Here is a 25,649-nt window from a genome sequence, read left to right as displayed (position 1 = left end):
TCATGCTGCGGTATGAGGTAGGGTGCTGCGGGGCCGTATTAGCGCTATATGCGCTAACCCTCATGTATGGGCATGCGATTGGTCCTGTGGCGCCACCAAAGTGTGCTTATGTGATAATGATATTGATTGAAAGATGATATAAATGATATGAAGTTAACCTGTGACCTTAGGATATATGATGATGTCTTTATATGTTTGATTATAACTGTTAAATGTGCTTGTCCCCACTTGTCGAGTCTATTCCTGGTTTTAAAGCTAAAGTCTCCTAAGTATATATCTTACAGCTATATATATATATATATATATATATATATATATATATATTGTATTTTAACGCGTTGGAGTGGGTTACCAGCATCATTCGCTGAACAGATATATTTGACTTTCAAGCATAGATGAGTAGCTCCGGAGCGCGCTAGAGAACCTGAGGCTTAGATAGTTAGCTTCCTTTTTGGCCTGCGTGCCATGATGATGTAATGACATTGATTTGAGGATAATTAGATAGTTTAGCTTGTGCATCTAAGTTCTCCAGCTCAGATGTGGCATAGCACCCCAAACACTTATGTTTAGTATGCTCTGTTTTGGGAATTAATAAGAGATTACCTTTATTATATAAGTTTAAAAAGTTTTCGAAAATCTGGGGTGTTACAGGTTAGTCACTGGTGGTCAGCTGGCTAGCTAACGCAGCCTGTTGGTCGCGCTAACCGACCGGCACCGACAACAGCCTAGTCGCTCAAAGAAAAAAAAAAAAAAAAAAAAAAGGGAGACCGGAGACTCACCGGTGAATTTTCGCTAAAATTTTAATCGGATGGACTGAAATTGAGAAAAATTGAATAGTTATAATCGGATGGACTGAAATTGAGATGCCAGTTATAGTACTAAACTGACAATTTTGAAACTTGTGAACTACAAGTAACAACATTCGAATAGTCATAAGACCAAAAGTGAAATTTTCTCTTTAACAAAACATCAATTACGTATGAACATTTGAATTTTAATACTAATTATTCGTATTAAACCTTTCCCTACAAACTAAATAATAGAATATAAAACCTACCTTTATTCTTTTTAATTGAAATTTATATTCCATTCTTTGTTAAATGATGTTAATTTCCACTTTGTCAAGCGATCTGCAAATCATGCCACATTGTTGTGTTGCTCGGGAATCTGTTTTTGTGTTAAGTTGCGGAGAATGGATGGATATTCCTCCCCCTTTCCTTTTTAATTAATTAATTTTTTTTTCAAACAAAAAAAATTCCATTGTTCATAAAATGATAAATGTTGCACCACATCATTGTCCACATGCCCCAAATGTTAATTTTACTGGCTTGAATATTTGAATTTTGACCCGAAAGTGTAAGAAGTCCATTTTACCAATTTCGGGTCAATTTCTCGGATCTTCATAAAATAGGATCCTCCTCCACTCAAATATTCCCTTTCTCTCACCTCTGATCATCGTCATCGTCATCGCCAATTTGTCCTTCCAAGGCAGCACTCCTTTTCTCAGTGGAAAGCAATTCGAATCAATCAGCGTCTCGATACGCTAACTGGTTTCTATATGCGTTAGATCTGAGAATTCGCGTCTTCTTCTTCTTCTTCTTCTTCTTCAGTACATGTGGTGGTGAAGGATCCGGATTTCTGGCGGCCATGTCTGGGGCTGGAGAGGCCGTAGGGCATGTCAATTTCCCAGCAATGACTGCAAAGGACCGGTCCGAATGCTGCAATCCGGTTATGAAGCCCGGCCCGGTCTCCATGGACCACGTGCTGGCAGCTCTCCAGGAGACTAAGGAAGAGAGGGACATCAGAATCCGGAGCCTCTTCAGTTTCTTTGATTCCGACAATGCTGGCTACTTGGATTACGCCCAAATCGAGAGGGGCTTGTCCGCTATGCAAATCCAGGCGGACTACAAGTTCGCCAAGGAGCTCTTGAGAGTGGTTGATGCAAATAAGGATGGGAGAGTGGATTATCCGGAATTCAGAAAGTATATGGATGATAAGGAGCTGGAATTGTACAGGATTTTCCAGGCTATTGATGTGGAACATAGCGGCGGCATTTTGCCGGAAGAGCTCTGGGATGCTCTTGTAAAGGCTGGTACTTACGGTTACTTGTTTCATTTCTTTCAAAAGTTTTACAATCTCCAAGTTCATCATTACTATGAGTCTATGACTTTATGATCATTGATTATCAATGCTCTGTGTGATGAATAACGGTTGCTTGTTATGGAAATTATAATTCAGCATGGGGAGTTTAATCAATCTTACAACTATGTAATTAACTCTTGAGATGTTTGGAATGTGGTGAATATATTCAAAGTGGCAAAGTTATTAGAACAAAAAAAATAAACTCCATAAGTAGAATTTTTTGGAATCGAGTTGTTCCTTGTTTTTTGTAAAGTTACATTGAAAACTCCAAGTCTGCTGAATCTGATTCCTCATCCTATGTGGCTCACTAAGGTTATTTATTTATTAATTTAAATTAATGGCCTTTGCCTGGTTCTTTCAGGATCATCGGTCATCAGCATTTACTCAATACTATATATTTTTGCAGAAAGTATATATAAATGTTGCTGATTGTCTTTTACTCTTTTCCAAGAGTCAGGATGCTTTTTATAAGTAGTATCAATAAGAAAAGCTCTTTCTTTCACTTGTCCAAACGAAAAAAAAAAAAAATCTCTATCTTTTTCTTTTTTCCCAATGAGTTTGAACACTGCTCTAGTGTTAGGCAAATACTTGCTCGAGCCACCAACTTTAATGTGGTAATACAATCCCCTGTTAATGATATTCAGGTGGTTTAGGTGCTAGCTGAAAGCAAGTATATTACCACTTGTACATCATTGATTGGGTGCATGCTAATCTGTTTTAATTATAGACTTACCTGAACATTAGTAAATTATCAATTGCTGGTACTAGGATAGAAGGTCTATTGCTCAGTTGTTTCAATTGTAGACTTAGCATAACAGATCTTTACGAGTAATGAAGAGGATTGTCTAATAGCATTATAACGGCATGTCAATTCTAATATTTGGAGTATTAACTGAAATGTTATAACTTCTCCTTGCATAACATATATGAACATTATATGATCCATACATAATAAAACATTGGGGCATAGGAATAGATGGACCTAAAAGGGGTGGTACATCAACTATAAGTTGAGGTTAAAATATCACTTATTGCTCATACTATGTATATTCCTCTAAAGGCTTCTTCAGAGAAAGAGAATTCTTTTTTTACCCTTTAGATGGCCAATTATGGTATTAAACTCTATTTAAGTTTGATGATTTGTGTGATATGAATTTCTGTCTATATTGTAGGTTTCTGAGAGCTGAACACCTTCTTATGTTTGAAATTTTAATATCAAACAAAAGGGCTAAAGATGGCAATGAGAAAACCCTTGAAAAGTAGATTTGGCAGTGCATCTTGTTGAATTTGGAAGATGGAATGGCCTGGCGGGTGGAGAATAATACCATCCGCCAGTTAGGCGGAAGCAATATGAAGAATCAAGGACTAGGAAATGTATATAAGACTGAAATTATATTAGTATTCTCTGTGTTTCTAATACAGAAACACAGTACATATATATACTCAAATACATAACTGTAAATACCTATTCATAAACTGACACCTATTCATAAACAGACACAACCCTATAGATAAAACTAACTCTTTATTTTCAACACTCCCCCTCAAGCTTGAACATCTGGAAGTTTCAAGCTTGGATTAAAACATACACTCTACCTTACTTAGAATTACAAATGAAGATTAAAAGCAGCTAGAGAATAACAGTGTTGGATGGCTTCGAAGGAACAATGCTATAAACAACCCTTGTGAATGAAGGCACCAGGGACGAAGCTTGTCACAAACTGACACGAACACCCTCACAGCAAGTCAGCAACATAAGCACTCTGGGATTTGCCAACAACAATCTTCATCACGAACAACAGAGCAAACCAATCTGAGCAGCAAATGGGAGGTAGTAGAGCCCACATGATTGTTGTATGAATACCGAGAAAACCACATGATTGTTGTTTATACCTCTTATAGGATAAGTGAATAAAAAAAGAAGCTTCCGGAAATAAACAAGGTGCCAAACATGAAAACTCTAGAGAAAGGTATGGTATACCGAATATAAAGAAACAAATACGGTTATACCAAAAACACCCAGGAAAGAGGTTTGCAACAAACCCAAAAAGCCTTCAAACTTTCACCAAAAGGTCCAAGGGCAAAACAACAATCTGGAATTTTCACTGGAGAATACATCACAAGGAAAAATACACCACAGAAAAATCCACGCAGATGGGGTTGTGGGGTACGGACAGAAGTTTCTGGAGAGTTTCGCCAAAAAATCACGCCGGAGGTGGGCTCACGCGCCGGCGCGTGAGGGAAGGTCGCCGGCGGTGGCGTGTGATGACGACGACGGTGACGGATGGCGATGAAATTTTCCAGATAAGGTCGAAAGATGGAGAGGAATTCATCAGTGTGGGAGGTGAGACCAAAAAACCACCGGAGAAGAAGAGATCTGAGAAAGACAATCGGTGCTCCAGCAAACTCTGACGGCGCGTGTGGGCGCGTGCATCGGCGTTTCTTGGGTAAGGTCGCGACGTGATTCCGAGAGTGACTGTGGTTGTAGATTTTGAAGCAAACCACCATAGATACGTTGGAATTCAAGAGGCAGTCTCAGGGCTACTGTTTATGCCAGAAAAATTAAGGAAAATGCCCTAGGAAAGTGGCTCTGATACCATGTTGAATTTGGAAGATGGAATGGCCTGGCGGGTGGAGAATAATACCACCCGCCAACTAGGAAATGTATATAAGACTGAAATTATATTAGTATTCTCTGTGTTTCTAATACAGGAACACAGTACATATATATACACAAATACATAACTGTAAATACCTATTCATAAACTAACACCTATTTTTAAACCGACACAACCCTATATACACAAATACATAACTGTAAATACCTATTCATAAACTAACACCTATTTTTAAATAGACACAACCCTATAGATAAAACTAACTCTTTATTTTCAACACATCTGTTTTCATAGAGATATTAGTTAGTGCCTTTTCTTTTTGTTTAAAGAGTATCACTTTTCTTTCATTTCATTTTGTTTGTATAATCAGAAAACAAATGCTCCTTGTTAAGTGAAAGTTTTAGCTCTTGTATCCATGATTAATACTAGTGATAGTACAAGCATTATTAAATGTAGCATTGACCCTCACAAGATCCTTTCAAAGGAAGGATATTGCCTCATTTGGAGTCATGGACTCATGGTGTTTATTTTTGCAGTAATATTCTCACTTTTGCTGGTCACTGTTATATTTTTCTTGACAGAGAATGGCTGCTTAGTTCTCCCATTAGATTCAGTAGACCTGAAAAATTGAGCAATAGGAAAAATATTCTTGACTAGTTTAGTTTATCACCAAGTTGGTTGATCTTATTCTTACATGGGTCAATGTGGTTAGCTGAATTGCTAGATACTTGATTCATTCTGAAGCTTAAATTAAGGACCTTAAGGTACTTGGCTCTTACCAATGCTTAATATAAATCACTGGAACCGGCGGTAAAGTTAGAAAAACCTTTATAGTTAAAATTAAAGGATAAGTGAAGAGCTAAGTTGAATGACTGCATTTGATTGCTCAACATGCAACAAATTATAATCTTAGTCATACTTGATTTTGGTGAGCATTCCCCAATGTAAAATTGCCTTCAGTGAACTTTGGTAGCTAAGATTTAAATTGGTGTATTAATATACCAATGCTGCAGATTTGTAAGTTGCTTTATATTTGTCAAGTGTTTTACCCATTGTGATAAATGAAGCAAACATTTTAACTTTTTAATGTTCACTTTCTTGGCAAATTTTTGGTTCCTTTGACTTTCTTTCATCCATGAATTGTTCCTTGGACGAAATTATCTTGATTGCTTTTTTATTTCCTACTAGTTAGATCCTCCTTTATATGCTAGTTATTATTAGGAAAATTTGCATTTCATTTGGGATGGTTTCTTTTTTCCGTGAATCATCTTCTCTTAGAAGTTGGGGCAGTTTCTTTTTGCAGGGATTGAAATTGACGATGATGAACTCGCAAGATTTGTTGAGCATGTTGACAAGGATAATGATGGCGTCATAACTTTTGAAGAATGGAGGGATTTTCTTCTTCTCTATCCGCATGAGGCCACCATTGAAAATATTTACCGGTACTTGGAAAGGGTCTGTCTTGTAGATATTGGTGAACAAGCAGTGATTCCTGAAGGCATCAGCAAGCATGTTCATGCATCTAAATATTTGATTGCAGGAGGGGTTGCTGGAGCTGCTTCTCGTACAGCAACTGCACCCCTTGATCGCCTTAAAGTGGTTTTACAAGTTCAGACTACACGTGCTTCCATCATGCCAGCAGTGAAAAGCATATGGAAAGAGGGTGGAATTTCGGGATTTTTTCGGGGCAATGGAATAAATATTTTGAAGGTTGTACCTGAGAGTGCCATTAAATTTTACACTTATGAAATGTTAAAGAATGCTATTGGACATGCCAAGGGACGGGATCAGAGTGATATAGGAACTTCAGGACGACTTATTGCTGGTGGATTGGCAGGTGCAGTAGCACAAACTGCTATATATCCAATGGACCTTGTGAAAACAAGGTTACAAACATATGCTTGTGAAGGTGGGAAGGTCCCACACTTAGGAAAATTGTCAATAGATATATGGCTTCGGGAGGGACCCCGGGCATTTTACAGAGGACTTGTACCCTCTCTTCTTGGGATTATCCCTTACGCAGGCATTGACTTAGCTGCCTATGAGGCGTTGAAGAATTTTTCAAGAACATATATTCTCCAAGATAGTGGTGAGGCTTTTAGTTTCTTCCTTATTTTGACCATATATTTTATCTCTTCATCCAGTACAATATATTCTGAAGATTGCTCATTTAGCTACTTGGGTTTCAATGCAGAACCTGGTCCTCTTGTGCAACTGGGCTCTGGGACAATTTCGGGAGCTGTTGGAGCAACATGCGTTTATCCATTGCAAGTTATTAGAACTAGGTAAATCTGCAACTTGATTGGTCTTTGCCACATTTCATCCTGTGGTTTGAACAAGTTGTCATTGATTAAGTGTAACATTTCTTTGATTCATGCCTACTTGTTTCGTTGTTCCTCAGAATGCAAGCTCAACCTATGCATACAAACACTGCTTACAAAGGAATGTTTGATGTATTCCTCAGAACACTTGGACATGAAGGATTAAGGGGCTTCTACAAGGGGCTGTTCCCAAATCTTCTTAAGGTTGTACCAGCAGCAAGCATTACATATCTGGTTTATGAAAGTATGAAAAAGAGTTTATATCTTGAGTGAGTAGCTGATACAAGGTTCTACAGGCAGCACAATTGTTATTAAATGAGGTAATTGGTGATGATGACGAATAAAATTCTTAATCAAATTGGAGATCGGTGATGTCTTTATTGAAATTTGAAGCCAAACACTTGAATTTTTTAATCTGTTTGGATAGATTGAGAGATTGGATGAATCACTATGTTCATCACATTGACTGACTAGTGTCTATGGCTGTGACTAGTATAGTACTAGTTCGAATGCAAAAGAGATGTGTTTCGAGTAATAGGGAGATCCTTGTACAATTTTGCCTAGTTGTATGCAAAACGAAAATGTCAAAGCTGGGGAACATTAAATTTTTGTTACATTAATAATAAATATGCAGACAAGTTGAAGCTCTGCCACCCTGATCATCTGTTGCATACCAGTGACATAGATTCATTGATGTTCTGTGATTACTTGTTACTGGAGCTTGAAGGGGAGGGTGTGGTTCTGCAGATTTGCTGCCATGCTGGATTTCCCAAGGGAAGCTCAATTGTGGTGGATACACAACACATGATCAATTTAGCAGGTGATTTGTGTGTGTGTGTGTGTGTGTGTTTAGGAATTAGGAGAAACAGCCAAAGATGAGAAAGAAACCATTGTCACTTAAAGCACAGTATTAGACAGGTGTGCAACAAGCCAACAACACAATAGGGCCATACAAATTGCTTTCAACCCAGCCAGCATAGACCAAGAACAAGTACACACCTCAAACCTCAAATGCCATTATGTGAGTAGTTCTCTAGTTGAATTATTTCTACTTTGCTCTCATGACTATTAAGTCTTTTTCACATTTAGTTCATAAGTGTTATATTTGTCACATTTGGTGCATATTTTTCAGTTTTTTCTCATATTTGGTCATTTTGATCAAAGCTCTAGTAAAAAAAAAATAGTTAGAATGTGTTACATTTTTACTTCAAAAGTATCAATGTTTTGAAACTGGTGTGGTTTGGAATTGAAAATGAATATGATTCATTATGGTTGTTTTCTACATGCCAATAAAGTTAGGTCTATAACTGGAACTAAAAAATGTTGGTCCAATTGTTTGTTGAGATGAGTGGTTCATATTATTTTATTTTAGTATTCTTTATTATTTTTTCTACTTTACCCTCTATTATATCATTTATTTTTCTAATTATAATTATTTTCTTTTATTAAAAATAATTATTATGATCAATCAATTAAAACTAAATAATATTAATTATAATTATACTATATTAAGATTATTATAATTATAATTTGCATAAAAAGGTTCAGTCAAAGTTGACTTTACAATTTAATGAGGTGGTGCCGCCGTTGTATAGCAATTATAGAACGACGGTGCGTCAAATATTTTCTCATATTGAGATTTAATTATGATTTTTTGCATTATTGGGAATGGTTTAAGTCATTATGGTATTAATTAATATTTTTGTCTGTATTTCTATAATGGTATAATTTTACATTACTTTACAAATATTATATTACTATTTGTTTATCAAACAAAATTGTTCTTACATCATTAAAGTTTCATACCTATAAGTTGTGGAGTTCCAATTCATGTTATATATATATATATATATATATATATATATATATATATATATATATATATATATATATATATATATATATATATATATATATATATACACACATAGGCCTGAGCATCGGACGGATCGGATCGGATCGGATTGATATTCTGACCATCTGATCGGATTTCGGATTGCTATTTTGGAATCCTATCCGTTTTTTTTGTAACTAAAACCCTATCGGATATGCAATGTCGGATTTCGAATTGATCGGATCGGATTGTCGGACTTAAGTCGGATTTGGAAAAGGTCATTAATAAATAATAATAGAAAATTTAAAACTGAAATAAGTAATAACTAATAAGTAAACAAAATATTACATGCTACAACAATTTAATGCACAGTTTGCACTTTGCAGAGCTAAATAATTTAAGTAAACCAAAAATACAAACTTAATACAAGTTGAAGTTATAAATTCCAAAACATCAAAAATTCGACTCCTTCAAATCAGCAATCATTCAAATCAGCAAATCAGCTTACATCAATCACCATTTCTACATTTCGTCCTGTTCATATGAAAGCTTAACACAGTATTAGATTATTAGACATTTAGACAACATATGTAGTAAACAGCTAACTAAGTAACAATAGTAGGCTCAGATTGCAATTTTCCATTTCAAGTAAGGATAGTGGCAAATTGCTCAAATGTGTTATAATAACACATGAGCAACATAGCAACACTATACCATTTTTTCAGACAGTGGTGGAAGCATCATCATTGCCAAAAAAATAAGTAATAAATAATAATGCATCAACAGAGATCAATTCAGATTTCAGAGGGTGAGAGGAATACCAGAGATCCAGAATGGATGTAATGGGAGTAAGGGATACCAGTACAGAATACTGAATACTGCTCATTGCTCAACTCTAAGTGGGGTAACATTTCTATAATATAATAATAGAAAGTTTCCAAGCCACTCAGACTGTTAAGACTCATACAGTTTCATCTTGTGTAGGCCAACAGCAAACAACAGTACAACACCAGTAAAGATAAATAATTAGTAAAACAAATAATCATTATGGAAAACATTACAAGAATGGATGGCAGCATTGATGGTACAGTAGTTGCAGCTCCAGTGGGTAACTCTGCAAAACAGTTAAGTAAATATGTAATTAGTTCTAGACTATCAAGTTACAAAAGTAAAAAAGAAACTATTATTTAATGGATATTTTTACCTTTCTCCAATCTTTCAACCTCATCTAAATTTTCCTCAAGTGTGATTGGCTGATTATGTAACCTCAACCAATCTTGGGTACACAGTAGGGCTTCCACAATTTTAGGAGTCAAGGAACTCCTAAATGCATCAAGCACCCTCCCACTTGTACTAAATGCACTCTCAGATGCCACTGTGGAAATAGGAAGTGCAAGTACATCTCTAGCCATTTTGGAGAGAATAGGAAATCTCTCACTATGATTCTTCCACCACTTTAGAACATCAAAACTCACAGATTCATCATCCTCAACCAGATTTTCACTCAAGTAAATTTGTAGCTCTGTCTGCTTACTGCTTCCACCACCACTCTCCAATCTCTTTTTTTTAAGTTCACTCTTCATCCTTGAGACAGGCCTACCAACTGTACAAGTAGTAGGCTGAGACTGGACAGGTTGGTTAGAGGATGAACTGTCAGAGTATGTAGCTGCATAGTCATGGTACAATGCAACCATTGAATTTTGGACCTTGGCAAAACATTCTTTGCCTTTGGCCTCTCCATACAACTGGACAAACTGGTGAGGCATGTACTCCTCCTTATCTCTAGGGTCCAGAATATTGGCAAAGAAAATGATATGGTTCATTTTTTATGGATCTCCCCAGTACTTATCAAACTTCTCTTTCATTTTTGTCCCCATTGCCTAATAAATGCAGAAACTCAGAAAGCATAAGCATTTAAAAACACAAACAAGTAAACAACTTACAAGATATACAGAATTACACAAATAAATTGCACAAGTTTTTTACCTTTTCAGTTCTCTCAGCTTTAGTCATATCTTCCAGCATGCAACTGAGATCAGAGATCTCAGAGAAGAATGTGTTAGAAGTGACATAAAGAGAACCAGATATTCTCACAGTCATTTCATAAAAAGTTTTCAAAAGCTTCATTAAGCTTTCAACAGTCTCCCAATCAAGGAAAGAAGGTGCAGAACCCAAGTCAGCAGAAAAAGAAGGATCATTTTGATGATATGAGTCAAAGACACTTTGATATTGAATTGCAGTGTTGAGCATAAGGTAGGTGCTGTTCCACCTTGTAGGGACATCAAGCTGCAAAGCTGATTTGGCTTCCACCCTAATGAGTTCAGCAAGTTCTCTGAACTTATTCAACCTAGCAGGTGAGTTCCTAACCCATCTCACTGCATCCCTCACCCTTTTAACTGACTCATCTGCAAACCTCAAGCCATCTTGAACCACTAAGTTTAAGATATGGGCTATACACCTCATGTGCATATACTGCACCCTAACAGAAGAACCCCCCCAAGACAACAACTTGCTTTTAAAAAATCTCATAGCTGTATCATTAGAAGAAGCATTGTCCACTGTCACAGTGAACACATTTTTAATCCCCCACTCCAACAGACAGCTCTCTAAGGCTTTGGCAATATACTCCCCCCTATGAGAAGAAACAGGGACAAAGGAAATGATTTTTTTCTGAAGCCTCCACTGGTCATCAATAAAATGTGCAGTAATGCACATATAATTAATCCTTTGGACAGAAGTCCAAGTATCAGTCGTTAAACTGACCCTTTGGGTGCCCACCCTAAACAACTTCTTAAGACTCAACCTCTCATCTAGGAAGATTTGGTAGATATCCCTAGAAATAGTCCACCTAGAAGGAATCTGAAACCTAGGACAAGCTACAAGAATAAACTTCTTGAACCCCTGACCCTCAACAAACCTAAAAGGGAGTTCATCTATTATGATCATCTCACATAATGCCCTTCTAATGGCTTCTTGATTAAAGACCCAAGTCCCCAAAACCCCCACAGGAGCCTCTGTTGCAGAAGTTGAAACAGTATTGAATGTGAGAAGGGACTGCCTCATATCCTTTGAAACAGGATTTTTAAGGCATGCCAGCATATGATTTTTCAAAGATGATGTGCCATGTTTCTTAGGCTCACTGAAAAACTCTTTCAGGCAGTAAAGGCACTTGCCTTTAACCACTATATTTTCAGAGTTTTTAATCTTTTCAAAGTGATCCCAGACTGGAGATCTAGACTCAACCACCCTCCTCTTTTTTGCAGGAACAGCAGGAGCAACCTGAGGCTGCTGAGCAGGATTCTCAGTGCCTTGGGCTTGTCCTCCATGTCCCTCTTGAGTTGAGGGTTGAGGTCCAGAGTCAGGAACATTGATGCTTTCCATCTAAAATGATGGGCATCAATTACTCAGCAAAGGCAACAAGCCAACAATCACATTCACATAAACATACAAAGAAATCAGGATTCAGACACTTTTTGTGCCATCATGTATCAAGATTTCACATTTTAATATTTACATATTTACATATTTACATTCAAATATTCAATAAAGGGTAATACATCCATAAACATACTCAAATAATGAAAGAAATCCAGATTCAGGAATTGTATCCAATTCATCATTATCTGGATTTCAGTTAATGGCTTCCACCAATAAATGGAAATTTCAAGTTTGAAACTTGATAATTTCACATTCAAGCCTTTAACTTTTATTTCAACGTTTAATGGCTTCCACCAATAAATGCAATCTGGAACTTCTCAAGTATCAACAATATCACAATATCACAGTCCACACAATCACAAGTACAAAATTAGGGGCAAGTGAGATGCAATCTGGAACTTCTCAACAGATCACAATATCACAGTCCACACAAATCACAAGTACAAAATTAGAGACAAGTGAATAATGCAATCTGGAACTTCTCAACAGATCACAATATCACAGTCCACACAAATCACAAGTACAAAATTAGAGACAAGTGAGATGCAATCTGGAACTTCTCAATAGATTACAATATCACAGTCCACACAAATCACAAGTACAAAACTAGGGTTTGGGCTTCCACCATAATAGATCACAAAATAGAACACAACATAGCATAATCTAACAAAAATATACGAGCATATGAACATACAGAGAGAAAAGAATCAACAGATCACAAAAACAAAAACTAGGGTTTCTGCTTCCACCATAATAGATCGGAGAATAGAACACAACATAGCATAATCTAACAAAAATATACGAGCATATGAACATACAGAGAGAAAAGGATCAACAGATCACAAAAACAAAAACTAGGGTTTCTGCTTCCACCATAATAGATCAGAGAATAGAACACAACATAGCATAATCTAACACAAATATACGAGCATATGAACATACAGAGAGAAAAGGATCAACAGATCACAAAAACAATGGAAAAACTGGGGTTTCTGATTTACTTGGTTTCCCCTTAATATTCCCCGGAGAACAAGGGCCTCTAATCACCAGTCCACGTTCCACCACCAACTCGAGAAGGGCTTCCACCAGTCCACCACCGCCCACCGGACAATCGGACAGTCGAAGACTTCACAGTCCACAGAGACTCAGAGTCTCATACAGTCAGACTCTCAGTCTCAGAGAGTACAGACTAGAGAGAGGTGAGACTGTGAGAGTCTGAGAGACTCAGACTCTCAGTCTCAAAGAGTACAGACTAGAGAGAGGTGAGACTGTGAGAGTCTGAGAGACTCAAAGGAATGAGAGGATGAGATTGAGAGGAGTAGAGAGCAGAGAACGAGAGAAGAGATCTGAGAGTGAGAGAGTCTCAAAGAATGAGAGAAGAGTAGGGTTGCGCATCTGGCTTCACAAGGGCTTCAACATACATATATACTCACCTCATACGACGTCGTCTAGCATACACATAAAACCTAACCCTAGGTTAGATCGGATTGTCGGACGGGTCGGATGGGAAAAAACCAAACCCTATCCGACCTCCTTTATCCGACGTCGTTTATGCTTCGGTTCGGATATGGCTAATCGAACCACGGGCGGGTCGGATGTGGTGGTTTCGGTTTTCGGATCGGACGGGTTGGGTCGGGTTTGCACAGCCCTATATATACATATATATATATTGATGGCTCCGACTCCTCATGTTGTTTGCCATTTTGATCAAGCAAGGTAGATTTTGTTGTGAAGAAAGAAAAGTAACGAGAAAGTGACTCGTTCAGATCCTCACAGACAACGCCAATGATCGCGTAAATGAAATCGGGAGTTACGATTACACTACGAATACTAGGTCGGTCGATCGGGTGACGACTGAGCGGTTCTAGGCTAAGTAGTATTACAGTTTACAAGTAGCAAATGAGTACGGATTGCTACAAATGGTGTAGATTGCAATGTAGGGTGGATCACAAGTAGGGAGACGTTACAGAGTGAAGATTACAAGTAGAGTTTAGTAGTTGTAATGAGATGAAGATGAGAAGTGAGGGGGAAACCCTCCTATTTATACTAACTAAGTCGGTCTACGCATTTAATGCACTTGCTGCAAGTGGCTTGACGTGGCGTCTTCTCGTTGGCTTGGTCAGTCGGTCACTCCGCAGCTATGCGTAGGTTGACTGACCAAGGCGATAGAATCGTCATACCTGCAAGCTGTCAATCGCCGTTCTACAAGTGCAAGTTGGTCTTCATTTACTTGTCGTGTAAGTTAGGTTTTCCGGCTTGCAGGTTGCGTCACATTGTAGGCCGATCGGCCAACCTACGGTAGACCGGCCAGGTAGCTCTCCATCAGGGCGACTCCAAAGGTGATTCGAGAACATCTTCTTCTGTCACGAGGCCTGTCGACATGAATGGTACGATTGGTCACGAGTGATTTAGTTCCATCGGGTTGATGATTATGACGGACCGGCTATACGGATTAGTCCTTTATGTTTATTTTATCCATCAATTACATTTTGATTTTAAAATATTACTTTTTTTTTTTCAAAATCCCTTACAAGTAAAAAAACAATTCATTTATTTTATTAACATTATATTTTCCAGTATAAGTACAACATTAACATCTTGACCCGATTCGTTTCATGGATAAAGATGTGTGATATGTTCTCATAGGAGACTCACCCTTTCTTAAATAATGTAAACCATTGACTGTGTATTTAAAAATAAGATGCTAAACAGTAATATAATGAGTTACTACCCAAAATGGTGCTCGACTATAATGGTTTTTCTCAATTTCGTCCTAAATGATTTTGGTGACCTAATGTAGTCCTAAATTTGTGTTTTTGCTCAATTTAGTACTCCGTTTGTTATTCTGTCAATTTGTTGTTAAATAGAGGGACAATCCAATAATTTCAAAATTGGCATTTCTTTACTCCTAGACCTGTGAAGTACGAAATCCCTCTTTCTTTTATGAATTACTCTAGAATTACTCCCAGACCTGTTTATATTTGCAGGTCTGGAAGTAACTCGTAAAAGAAAAATGGATTTCTCATTTCGCAGGGTTGAGAGTAAAGATATGTCAATATTGAGATTAGTGAATTGTCTCTTTATTTAACACCAATTTGACGGAATAACAAACGGAAGACTAAATTGAGCAAAAATAAAAAAGTCTGGAACTACATTAAGTCACCAAAGTCATTTTGGACGAAATTGAGAAAAATCATTATAGTCGATAACCATTTTGGGTATTAACTCATTATATAAGTGTTACTCAAAAACAATCACTCTTGAAATGGCAAAGTGTTATTACCACATTCAAGCAATAACTATCTAAACATACCACATCACAAATATGCAATTTTCACATTAAGAACTTTCTATTTATGAGTGATAAATATAAGGGTATGTAACATAATTCTTAAAATTATACACTTTTATCGTGTCACCATGTGTTACGTAGTCATTGAAAAATAGGAGGTGGTAAAGTTTGTAAATACAAAGTGATCAACAAATTAAGAAAAATGTTTTTAACACCAAATATTTTATCATTTGATATGAGTTTTGATAAAAATCACAACTCTTCATATTTATATACTGTGTACACCAATCGTTCAAAATCACAATGAGTTATGATAAAATAATAGAGTTAGTCCTGGGAGATGTGGTTGGTTCGTTGTCTGATTTAAAGATCATGACTAGAAGTGACAATGTGGGATTCAAATTATTTATGTGAAAAATACTTAAGGATGATGGAAGGTCTGAATTGAATCTCTTGTGTGTACTTGAAGACTCGCATCTGACCGGCAGGCTAATTGCAGCGAAGCGGATCACCTAAGTTTTTTTTTTAAAAAAAAAAATTATTCTATTCTTTTGGGTGACGTAGGAACCCTCACCTAAGTTTTTTTTTTTTAAAAATAGAGTTAATTCTATTCTTTTTGGGTGACATAGGAACCCTCAAGGCAAACTCTGTTGTTAACTCTATGCATAAGGAATTTATCTCCTCACTTCTGTCAACTTGGAAGGGATTTATCTCCCCACTTCTGTCAACACACTTCTGTCAACTTGGAGAGTCCACTCCACTTCTATCAACACACTTCTGTCAACTTGGAGAGTTCACTCTCACTCTGCCGCTAGAGTGGTAGTTTAAGTCATGTAGTCTAACACTTAGCTAATCTCGCAGGATATAAAGCTTTCTCTCTAGATAAGCTTTCTTTCTAGATAAGCTTTCTTTCTATATGATACAATTCAAATGAATCAAACTGCAACCACCATTCTTCTTTATGCTTCTCCCACCATCTATCACTCTCCTAATCTTCACCAACTCATCCCAACGCTCTGTATTGGCATAAACATTTGCCAGTATGGAGTAAGCCCCTCCATCTTCAGGCTTCATCTCCATTACCCTCTCAGCAGCTTTCTCTGCAACCTCCACATTCCCATGCGTCCTGCACCCTCCAAGCAAACCCCCCCACACGAACACGTCCCCCTTCATTGGCATTCCCTCTATCATCTCCATGGCTTCCTTGATCAAGCCTGCGCGTCCCAGCAAGTCTGCCATGCACCCGTAGTGCTTCAGCTCTCGGGGGACTCCATAGACGCTCTCCATCTCCCCGAAAAGCTTCCTTGCTTCGTCAACAATGCCTGCATGGCTGCAGCCCACTAGCACTCCCAGGAAGGTTACCCCGTCAGGTGTTGTGCCAGAAGCCACCATTTGTGAGAAGTAATCGAGCAGCGATTTGCCATGACCATGCATGGCTAATCCAACAAGCATGGCATTCCATGTGAAGAGATTTTTTTCGATACATGTCTCGAACACCTCCCGAGCTGCCTCTATGCAGCCGCATTTGGCATACATGTCGACCAGGCCAGTGGCCAAGTATGCATCTATAAAGACTCCATTTTGCTTGATATGATTGTGTATGTTCATTCCTTTCTCTAACTCCCCAGCTGCGAGCAAGCTGAGAGAGCCGAAACCAATGATGTATTACAAGGTTTCAGAACATTCAAGTCAAGCATTTGATCGAACAGGCTGATAGCGTCCCTGCACTGGCCCATTTTTGCATAGCCTGCAATAAGGGCACCCCAAGAGAACGTGTCTCTCACAGGCATTTCATCAAACAACTCCCTCGCCTTCCCCGTCTCGCCGGCTTTAACAAACCCATCAATCATCACATTATACGAAACCACATCTCTGTCACAACTTTCATCGAACACCTGAAACGCATCCTCAACTCCGCCGTTCAAACAGTAGGCATGAACAAGATTATTGACCACATACACATCCACCAAGAACCCAAATCTCAGGGCTTGACAATGGAGCGCCCGTGCAAGAAAACTCGAACCCAAAGAAGCACAGGCCTTGAGCACAAAAGGGAAAGTATGCGAGTCAGGGGGACGCCGGATCTCTGCATTTCAGTAAAGAAGCCGAGGGCAGTAGTGGGGGAAGAAAGAAGGGCGTGGGATCGAATGAGGGTGTTGTAACAGAAGGAAGACGGGGTGCGAATGAGGTTGAAAATGGCGGTGGCGTAGTTAAGGTGGGTGGCAATGGAGGGTGTAGAGGCGGGGAGGGGAAGGAGGGAAGTGAAGGAGTGGAGGATTTGGGTGAGGAGAGGAGTTTGGTTGAGCGGAGAGAGGCAGCCATTGGTGAGGGCTTGAGCTTGGAGTTGGTGGATATGTGATATGGTGTTGCATTTGAGCTTGAGAATGGTGATGAGACGCCATGATTGCTTGCAGATTAATCGCGTATTCAGATGATGAGGACACAGAGCCACCATTATAATTCCTCCATTCGGATTTCATGTTTGCCTTTCAAGAACACAATCCCCAAAAATAAACGAAGGCGGCATGCCTGTAAATCAAAAATTCAAAACAACAAAGGAAGAGGCGAAAATGGGGAGAAGTTTTAATTCCTCGCTCCGACGGCCCCCCACAGAGACCGGGAATGGGTTACAAGGTCTCTAGGAAGACTAAGAGAAATAAAAGCGTGGACGGCAGGATTCGAACCTGCGCGGGCAAAGCCCACATGATTTCTAGTCATGCCCGATAACCACTCCGGCACGTCCACCCAGTTGTTACTTTAATTATAAACATATCAATATTAGCTTACATCTTGCAACCATGGGTCAAAGTACCTATGAGATTACTACCGTGTTTTGTCCAATTTAGTCATTGTACTTTTCTTTATAAAGTGGTGCAATTAAGAACAATAGTTAACGTGTTAATATTACAGTTAAATTAGCTTACATGGTGTTGACATTGTCACTGTCACATTATTATATTTATATTCTAACTCATATATTACTTTATAAATATTTAAAATTAATTATATTTACAACCAATATATTCCCTTAATATGTCAAAAATAAATAATTACAACTATGCTCCCAATGAAATTTGAACACTTGATGTCATCATGCATGTAATTATTTATTTTGACATATTAATGAAATATATTGGTGATAAAATGAGAACATGAAATTGTTTTGTTAGAGATTGTTATTATTCTGTAATTATATTAGTTACAGTTTTAAAGTCAAATTATATATTGAATTAGTCCACATGAGAATGAGCCCCATATAACATTCTCAAGTCTAATTTGAGTATAAATAAATAGTAAAAAAGTGAAATGATCGCCTATCTGTTAGGCGCTATTCGTGCCTTCAAAAAGGTTACGAGTTGATTTTTTCTTTTTAATTTCAAAAAACCAAATAACAAGTTATTGTAGAAAAATATAATTTTTTCCCCTAATATATCACATCGTCATTTCTCTCCTCCAACAATACACTAAAAACTCACCAAAAAACCTCCCTTGAACTTACTCTAATGCCACTCCAAGTGCATTGTTCATTCATTTCCTGAGAATAGAAATCGCAGTGGCATTTAAGTAATTGAGTGACCATAACAATTGCATTATCAACATATATAAACCCAAGCAAACTCAATATATATATAATCAAAATGGTAGTAAACAGAAATCATACATAATCATTCTAGTGAGATTTTACCTTTTATGTAGTTTGCAGACTATTACACAGGAGTAAAACATTGACATCCACAAAAAGACTAATGAATTACAACATATGAACACTCCATCAAGGCAAATATTTTGAGTAGAAAAGAAAAAAGAAAATATAATTGGGATAAAACAACACAAGACAATATAATAGTGTGATTAGTATTCAAAATTCGAAATGATCATATCTCTACTGAATTCTTTTTCCAACAGTTTCTTGTCCTCCCATGTTTTAAATTCAAGTCTTTTGTAGATTCACATGTTCTCCAAAAAAATGTTGACTTACATCACTCGAATGGGGCAGGGGGGACATCAAGGGTAATTCCGGCTTGAATTTGACCCCAGCCAATAAGTCGCCAATGCTTCTCAATTCTCCGACTGAGAGCAATTTTCTCGCCTTTGCTGGTGCACACGGGGATGTCAACTGAAGCTTTGCAAAGACATTCTTGACGGCAACGACACGAGCTCCAGTAGACATAGATCCTATATTCAACATTAAAATTTCTCCCTTTGTCAACTTTGTGACCTTGCCCTGTTTTTCTGTGTCTTTTGTTCTGACACCCAAAAGGCGTCGCAACAAAAAGAAATTCACCTGCAGTAAAGGAGAAAAATATATATTGGGTTCGATGCCAAACAAAGTAAACATAGAAAGTAACTGATACAAGTATAGGAAAAATATTCCAAGGAACTACCCTTTACCTCTAGCTCACTAAAAATGTCTGGAAGTGACCCAACCTCACCAAGGACTTGTCCCACCAATCGATCAGCACGTGTCAGCGTTGGGTCCATGGTTGTGCCAACTCCAATTAATCCTCCAGGCACGGCAAATTGGAGTTCATTCTGCTCAGCGTATAATGAAACTATCCTAGAGTATATGGGGGTGCATTTGATGTTTCCATTCTCATCCTTGACAACAATACCAGGACGAACCTCGATTTTTTGGTTAACCTTCAAAACACCCTGCACAATGAATTGAATATCTTTGAATCACTAATCCAGTATAATTCCCATGGAAATCCAGCCTGTCTATAAATTAGTCATGACCATTAGTAACTACAGTGAAAAGACCAAATAACAAAAATGAAAGTCACATCCTTGATCAGTGATTACTTCACACATCTACAACTTACTTAAAGACTTTGAAATTACAAGCATACCTTCAAGATACTGCCACCAGCTACGCCACCTCTGATTTCATCAACTTCAAAACCAGGTTTATTAACATCAAATGAGCGGATAACAATCATGTTTGGTGCTGAAGTGAAGTTCCGTTCTGGAATGGGGATTTTTCTTCACAATATATTCGCACACAACATCAATGTTATACTTTAATTGAGCAGAAATAGGTACCACTGGTGCACCATCAGCAACTGTGCCCTGAAAAATACAATTAATATGGTTTGACACTCCTGAATATGATCCAGTAGAGAAACCTTGACCAGACCTCAGTTAAACCCACTAACCTGGATGAATTTCTGAATGGCCTCGTGCTGGTTGATGGCAATATTTTCCTGCACTTAGATCAACCTTGTTCTGAAGAATGATTATATGTTGGAGGCGGCATAATTTCAACGGCAGCTAAGTGTTCCGAAGTCTGAGGTTGAGGACAGCTCTCATTGGCAGCAATTAGAAGTAAAGCTCCATCCATAATTGCCGCTCCATTAAGCATAGTAGCCATGAGAATATCATGGCCCTACAAGAAAGGAAGTAAAGGAAAGACTGTCATCTTATATCTGATAATACATTGTGATGGATGAAACACTTGATGTAGAATTGTAGAAAAGCAGGCACAGCTGTTGAAAGGAAAAGCAAATATTGATGTTTCCGTACTTTCATGCAATAGACATTGATTGAAAAATCATGCACTTCTATTTTGGACATATATAAGGGATCAGACCAAAGAAAATGATTTGCATTAACAGATTGGCAGATAAGAATACTAAATTTGCAAAGTTATGGGGTACAAGGTTGTGAGCTGATAATGTGGAGCAATGAAGCAATTAGATAATGACGAAAATGCAATTATTAAAGAAAGAATCCCATGGGATATTTTGTTAGGAGCTTACTGGGCAATCAACGAATGACACATGCCTCAGCAACTTCATCCTGCAGTTCTCAAAACCAGGCACATCGCACATAGGACTATCTTCTTTTCCACTTCCATATGCCTACAAAATGATATTGTACGTAACAGGGAAGCTACTAGAGTGAATCAAAAAGACAGCCTCCTTAGTCCCTTCCCATATCACCAAAACTTACTTGTAGCACATAGGTCTAGGGCAACGTTCATCTTCACATTTATATATCTTTGCATTGGCATATCCAAGCTTAATCGTAATATTACGTTCAAGCTCATTTTTAAAACGAACAGTCTGCAAAGAGAAGGTATATTACCAAAAATTTCAACTATCTCTTCTGACAACTATTCTTTCTATATAAAACTACTACATCATTTACAAAGAACATGAAAAAATGCAAGTCAGACTACCAGCAAGTATAGATTTGCTTCAGATGAGACAACTCAGCACTTACAAGCAAACTTTTCAAAGCGAAAAAGCGCACTGAAGCAACGAGCCCGGGCTTTGCTTTAAAGCGAAAGCGCAAAGCGAAGCGTCGCCTTTTCACATAAAGCGATGCTTTTTTAAAAAATTCATATATATACTCAAAATACTCAAATAGTAATGCAAAATAACATAAACAGTGATAAACTGATAATCTCATAAGTGATAATACAATGGTCCCATCCAGGATCTTGATTTTTTGGATTAGACATTATGGTAATATCGTAACATACTAATATTGACCTAAAAATACAAATTATTCAATTCAACAATCAATAATTCAATAATAAAGCTTAATTGAATTAAATGTAAATTGAAATTAAGATTTTAATTATAATAATTTCGAAACAACTTAATACAAAAAAATAAAAACAACCACAAACACAAACAAAAAGTGTACTATGAAGTGTACACTACTACTACTGCCATGTGTCCAACCAAGACTCCAACTCTATTCCTATTTAACATTTTAACCTCATATCTCAGTCGTCTTCTTCAACTAAGAAGAGAAAGAAAGGAAGAAAAAAAAAAACAATACAGAGCAAGAAGCCGTGGCAATTTACCTCAGGATTCTGAGTTCAGCTCTCAGGGAGGAGGCAACGGCGAGGCGACAAGGAAATGGCAGCGATGATGGTCGAGGCAGAAAGCAGTGAGGGACAAGGGGGTGAGCAGAGCAGAGCAGAGGGCGGAGCTCTGGGGGTGAGGCAGAAGGTTTTTTAGCTACTTAGGGTTGATTTTAGAATTTTGTTTCGTTAGTTTTTTTTTTTTTTGACCTTTGACTTGCGCTTTGTATGGTAAAGCGTGCCACTTCGCTTTTCGCTACTTCATCGCCGCCTCGCCGGAAAGCTTGCCCAGGCAGAGCAACACCTCGTCACTCACCTCGCTTTTGCACTTTAGCGCACGCTTTCACAAGTTTGCATACAAGTATTGCATATACTGAAACCATTCTAAAACTCTTTTTTTTTCCCAATATATTAGAAGTTTTTTATGTATATACAAATCATTCTCCTAGGTAACTACACTTTTATGGCTTCAAACAGAAAAGACTAGCAGCACTACTTAGTTATTCTTCAACCAAGCTTCATTGTTAATTGTATCCAAGTAAGAGTGACTACACAGAAAATAAGGATTCCTCAAAGCGTAAGCACTTATATGCACAAACTCAACAGATTGTGACAAACCTGGACACCAGATATGGCTTTTACAACTGTTGACTTCCCATGGGCCACATGGCCAATGGTGCCTGAAAATAAAAATTGAACTTTAGTATTGAATGCATGACAGTAGCAAAAGCTTGCCTGCTTGCAAAATATGCACGTAACTACATATGCAGGACAAAATGATGCTTGCAGTTTTACATTTCAATGAGCATACCAATGTTTATTGTTGCCTGACGAGAGATCACCTCAGGTGATAGTGGATGTAGCTGTGTTACATCCAACTTACTTAGATCCTGCTCCATTAATCCTTTTCTAGACATTTTTCTGCTCTTTACTTCAATATCCACTCAAATTTCAATTCTGGAATTTCAAGGAGTGAGACAAAGAATGTCATTCTAAGAGGAAATATTTAATATCCATAGAATCTTGCATTTACATATAGACACACGGTCATTCAAAGAAAATCAATAAACTTAGTGTGCACATATCACCTTCAAAAGCATAAAACATATGGAGCAACTTCATCATCATAAAGGTCACATTACATAAGGGGACCAATAACGTAACTACTAAATTTATCTCAAGATGCTTGGATCCCTCATCATAATCTCCAAAAGAGACTAATTTACCCCAGACTGGCAAGAGGCATACTTTGCCCAACGTAGTCCAACATCCCAACTTCTTCCATGACTAAGATTTGATAAATATACAGTAAAGTCATTCAATCCAGCACATATGCAGTTCAGACTTCCCATTAAACAGGGTGAATTGAAATCAGAGAAACACACTCAGTCAGCTAGAAATTACAAGAAATTTACATAAATGCAGCTGAGTTCTAGGTTAGGCATTCCCACTGTAGCATTCAAAGGCGTTCTCAACTCTCTAAATCCCAATTCACCATATCCATGTTTACATTGCGAGCGAGCTCTCACAAAAAAATCAGAGGTTATAGAACAGCAACATGGTTAAAAAATACTAATACTAATATACTAATAATAATAATACCAACTAACTTCCAATAATGAAGAGCTTAAACACCGCCCCAAAAGACCTAATCCCCTGACCTCATTTCACATATGTAAAAAATTTCATTTTGACAACCGAGATAAAGAGAGAGTAAGAGTGTTCGCCGCGCGTGGCTGTGGACTCACCGAGAAAAGGCGTTTCCGGCCGTCGAGAGTGCAGTGGGGTTTTCGAGAGTTGAGCAAAGCGAGAGAGACGCAATGGCCAATGAGAGTGCTGTAGGCCTGTAGCTGACGGAACACCTTCCTCAAGGTTAGGGCTGTCTAACCCGGCCCAACCAGACGGTTGGCCGTTCAGCAAGCCAAACTCCTAAACTCTTTGGGCCATGCAAATTGCATATTTCAGCCCAGCATTTTGCATTAGGCAAATTATGCTCTGGACCCGTGTCCACATTGAATTGTGGACACGGGCCCAAAACGATGTCGTTTTAAAAAAAAATGCGTCATTTTAGTTAAAAAAAAAAAATTCGCGCGTGTTTTGCCGTTAACGGCATTAGCGGCGTTATTTTTTTTTTATTATGAATGTACAGTTATGCCGTTATGAATGTACAGTTATCCGTTATGAATGTACAGTTATGCAATTATGAAATTATGACACAGAGCTCTAACATTATGAACTTACAATTAACATATATAGTGATAAAATTATGACCATGGAGCTTTAAAATTGTGAATATAGAGCTTCGAAGATTATGAATGTACAGTTATAGAGTTATGAATCTACAGTTATGGAGTTATGAATCTACAGTTATGAGATTATGAATCTACAGTTATGGAATTATGAATGTACAGTTATTGATCGAATTATGAACAAAGAGCTCTAACATTATGAACTTACAATTATGAACATATAGTGATAAAATTATGAACATAGAGCTCTAAAATTGTGAACATAGAGCTTCGAAAATTATGAATGTACAATTATGAGTTATGAATGTACAATTATGACGTTATGAATGTACAGTTATAGAGTTATGAATGTACAGTTATAGATTATGAATTACAGTTATGGAGTTATGAATGTATAGTTATTAACATATTAGTAATAAAATTATGAACATATACTTATAACAAAGTGATCTGAAATTTAAAAAAAAAAAAAAGGAAATAACAGTGCCTAACGGCACTGTTACCGTGTCCAGCAAGCATGCTGGACACGGTCGTCCAAGGCATAACGATTGTTTGCATTATCAATCGTTATGCTGTGCATCCGTATGCACCGTGCATGGTGCATACTGATGCAAAAACGACGTTGTTTCGACGTCTAACTTTTTTTTAAAAAAAAAAAAAAAATCAGAATTGTATAGTTACACATTCATAATTTCATAACTATACATCCAAAATTACATAACTACACATCCATAATTTTATAACTATAAATCCATAATTGCATAACTACACATCCATAACTTCATAACTATACATCGAGAATTGCATAACTATACATCCATAACTTCATCACTATAAAATCCAGAATTGCATAACTACACCATGCATAATTACACATCCATAATTTCATAACTATAAATCCAGAATTGCATACTATACATCCATAATTTCATAACTAT

At 37.5% G+C, this 25,649-nt stretch overlaps 1 protein-coding gene, 1 non-coding gene and 2 pseudogenes across 2 annotated transcripts; 1 reads left to right on the top strand and 3 right to left on the bottom strand.

Moving 5' to 3' along the window:
- The first annotated feature begins 1,441 nt into the window (after positions 1–1,441).
- On the top strand, positions 1,442–7,743 carry LOC109169226 (calcium-binding mitochondrial carrier protein SCaMC-1-like). Its single transcript, XM_019318072.1, has 4 exons — positions 1,442–2,092; positions 6,064–6,849; positions 6,955–7,045; positions 7,162–7,743. Exons 1-4 carry the CDS (start codon positions 1,648–1,650, stop codon positions 7,352–7,354), a joined length of 1,515 nt encoding a protein of 504 aa, XP_019173617.1. The 5' UTR covers positions 1,442–1,647; the 3' UTR covers positions 7,355–7,743.
- Positions 7,744–16,255: 8,512 nt separating this feature from the next.
- Positions 16,256–18,240, bottom strand: LOC109169219 (annotated as a pseudogene).
- Positions 18,241–18,308: 68 nt separating this feature from the next.
- TRNAS-AGA lies at positions 18,309–18,390 on the bottom strand. The gene has a single exon. It is a non-coding gene; the product is annotated as a tRNA-Ser (tRNA).
- An 894-nt stretch (positions 18,391–19,284) lies between these two features.
- LOC109169217 lies at positions 19,285–23,419 on the bottom strand (annotated as a pseudogene).
- Between the last annotated feature and the right edge of the window lie 2,230 nt (positions 23,420–25,649).

This window comes from Ipomoea nil, unplaced genomic scaffold, assembly GCF_001879475.1.
Source record: "Ipomoea nil cultivar Tokyo-kokei standard unplaced genomic scaffold, Asagao_1.1 scaffold3265, whole genome shotgun sequence".
Taxonomy (NCBI): Eukaryota; Viridiplantae; Streptophyta; class Magnoliopsida; order Solanales; family Convolvulaceae; genus Ipomoea; species Ipomoea nil.
This window is presented reverse-complemented; position numbering and strand designations above follow the sequence as displayed.

Excerpts from the sequence above, each read along its gene's own strand:
- LOC109169226 (XM_019318072.1), top strand. The coding sequence starts at position 1,648 with ATGTCTGGGGCTGGAGAGGCCGTAGGGCATGTCAATTTCCCAGCAATG. Across the intron at positions 6,850-6,954 it reads ATATATTCTCCAAGATAGTG|AACCTGGTCCTCTTGTGCAA; the intron begins GTGAGGCTTTTA and ends GTTTCAATGCAG. Across the intron at positions 7,046-7,161 it reads TTGCAAGTTATTAGAACTAG|AATGCAAGCTCAACCTATGC; the intron begins GTAAATCTGCAA and ends GTTGTTCCTCAG.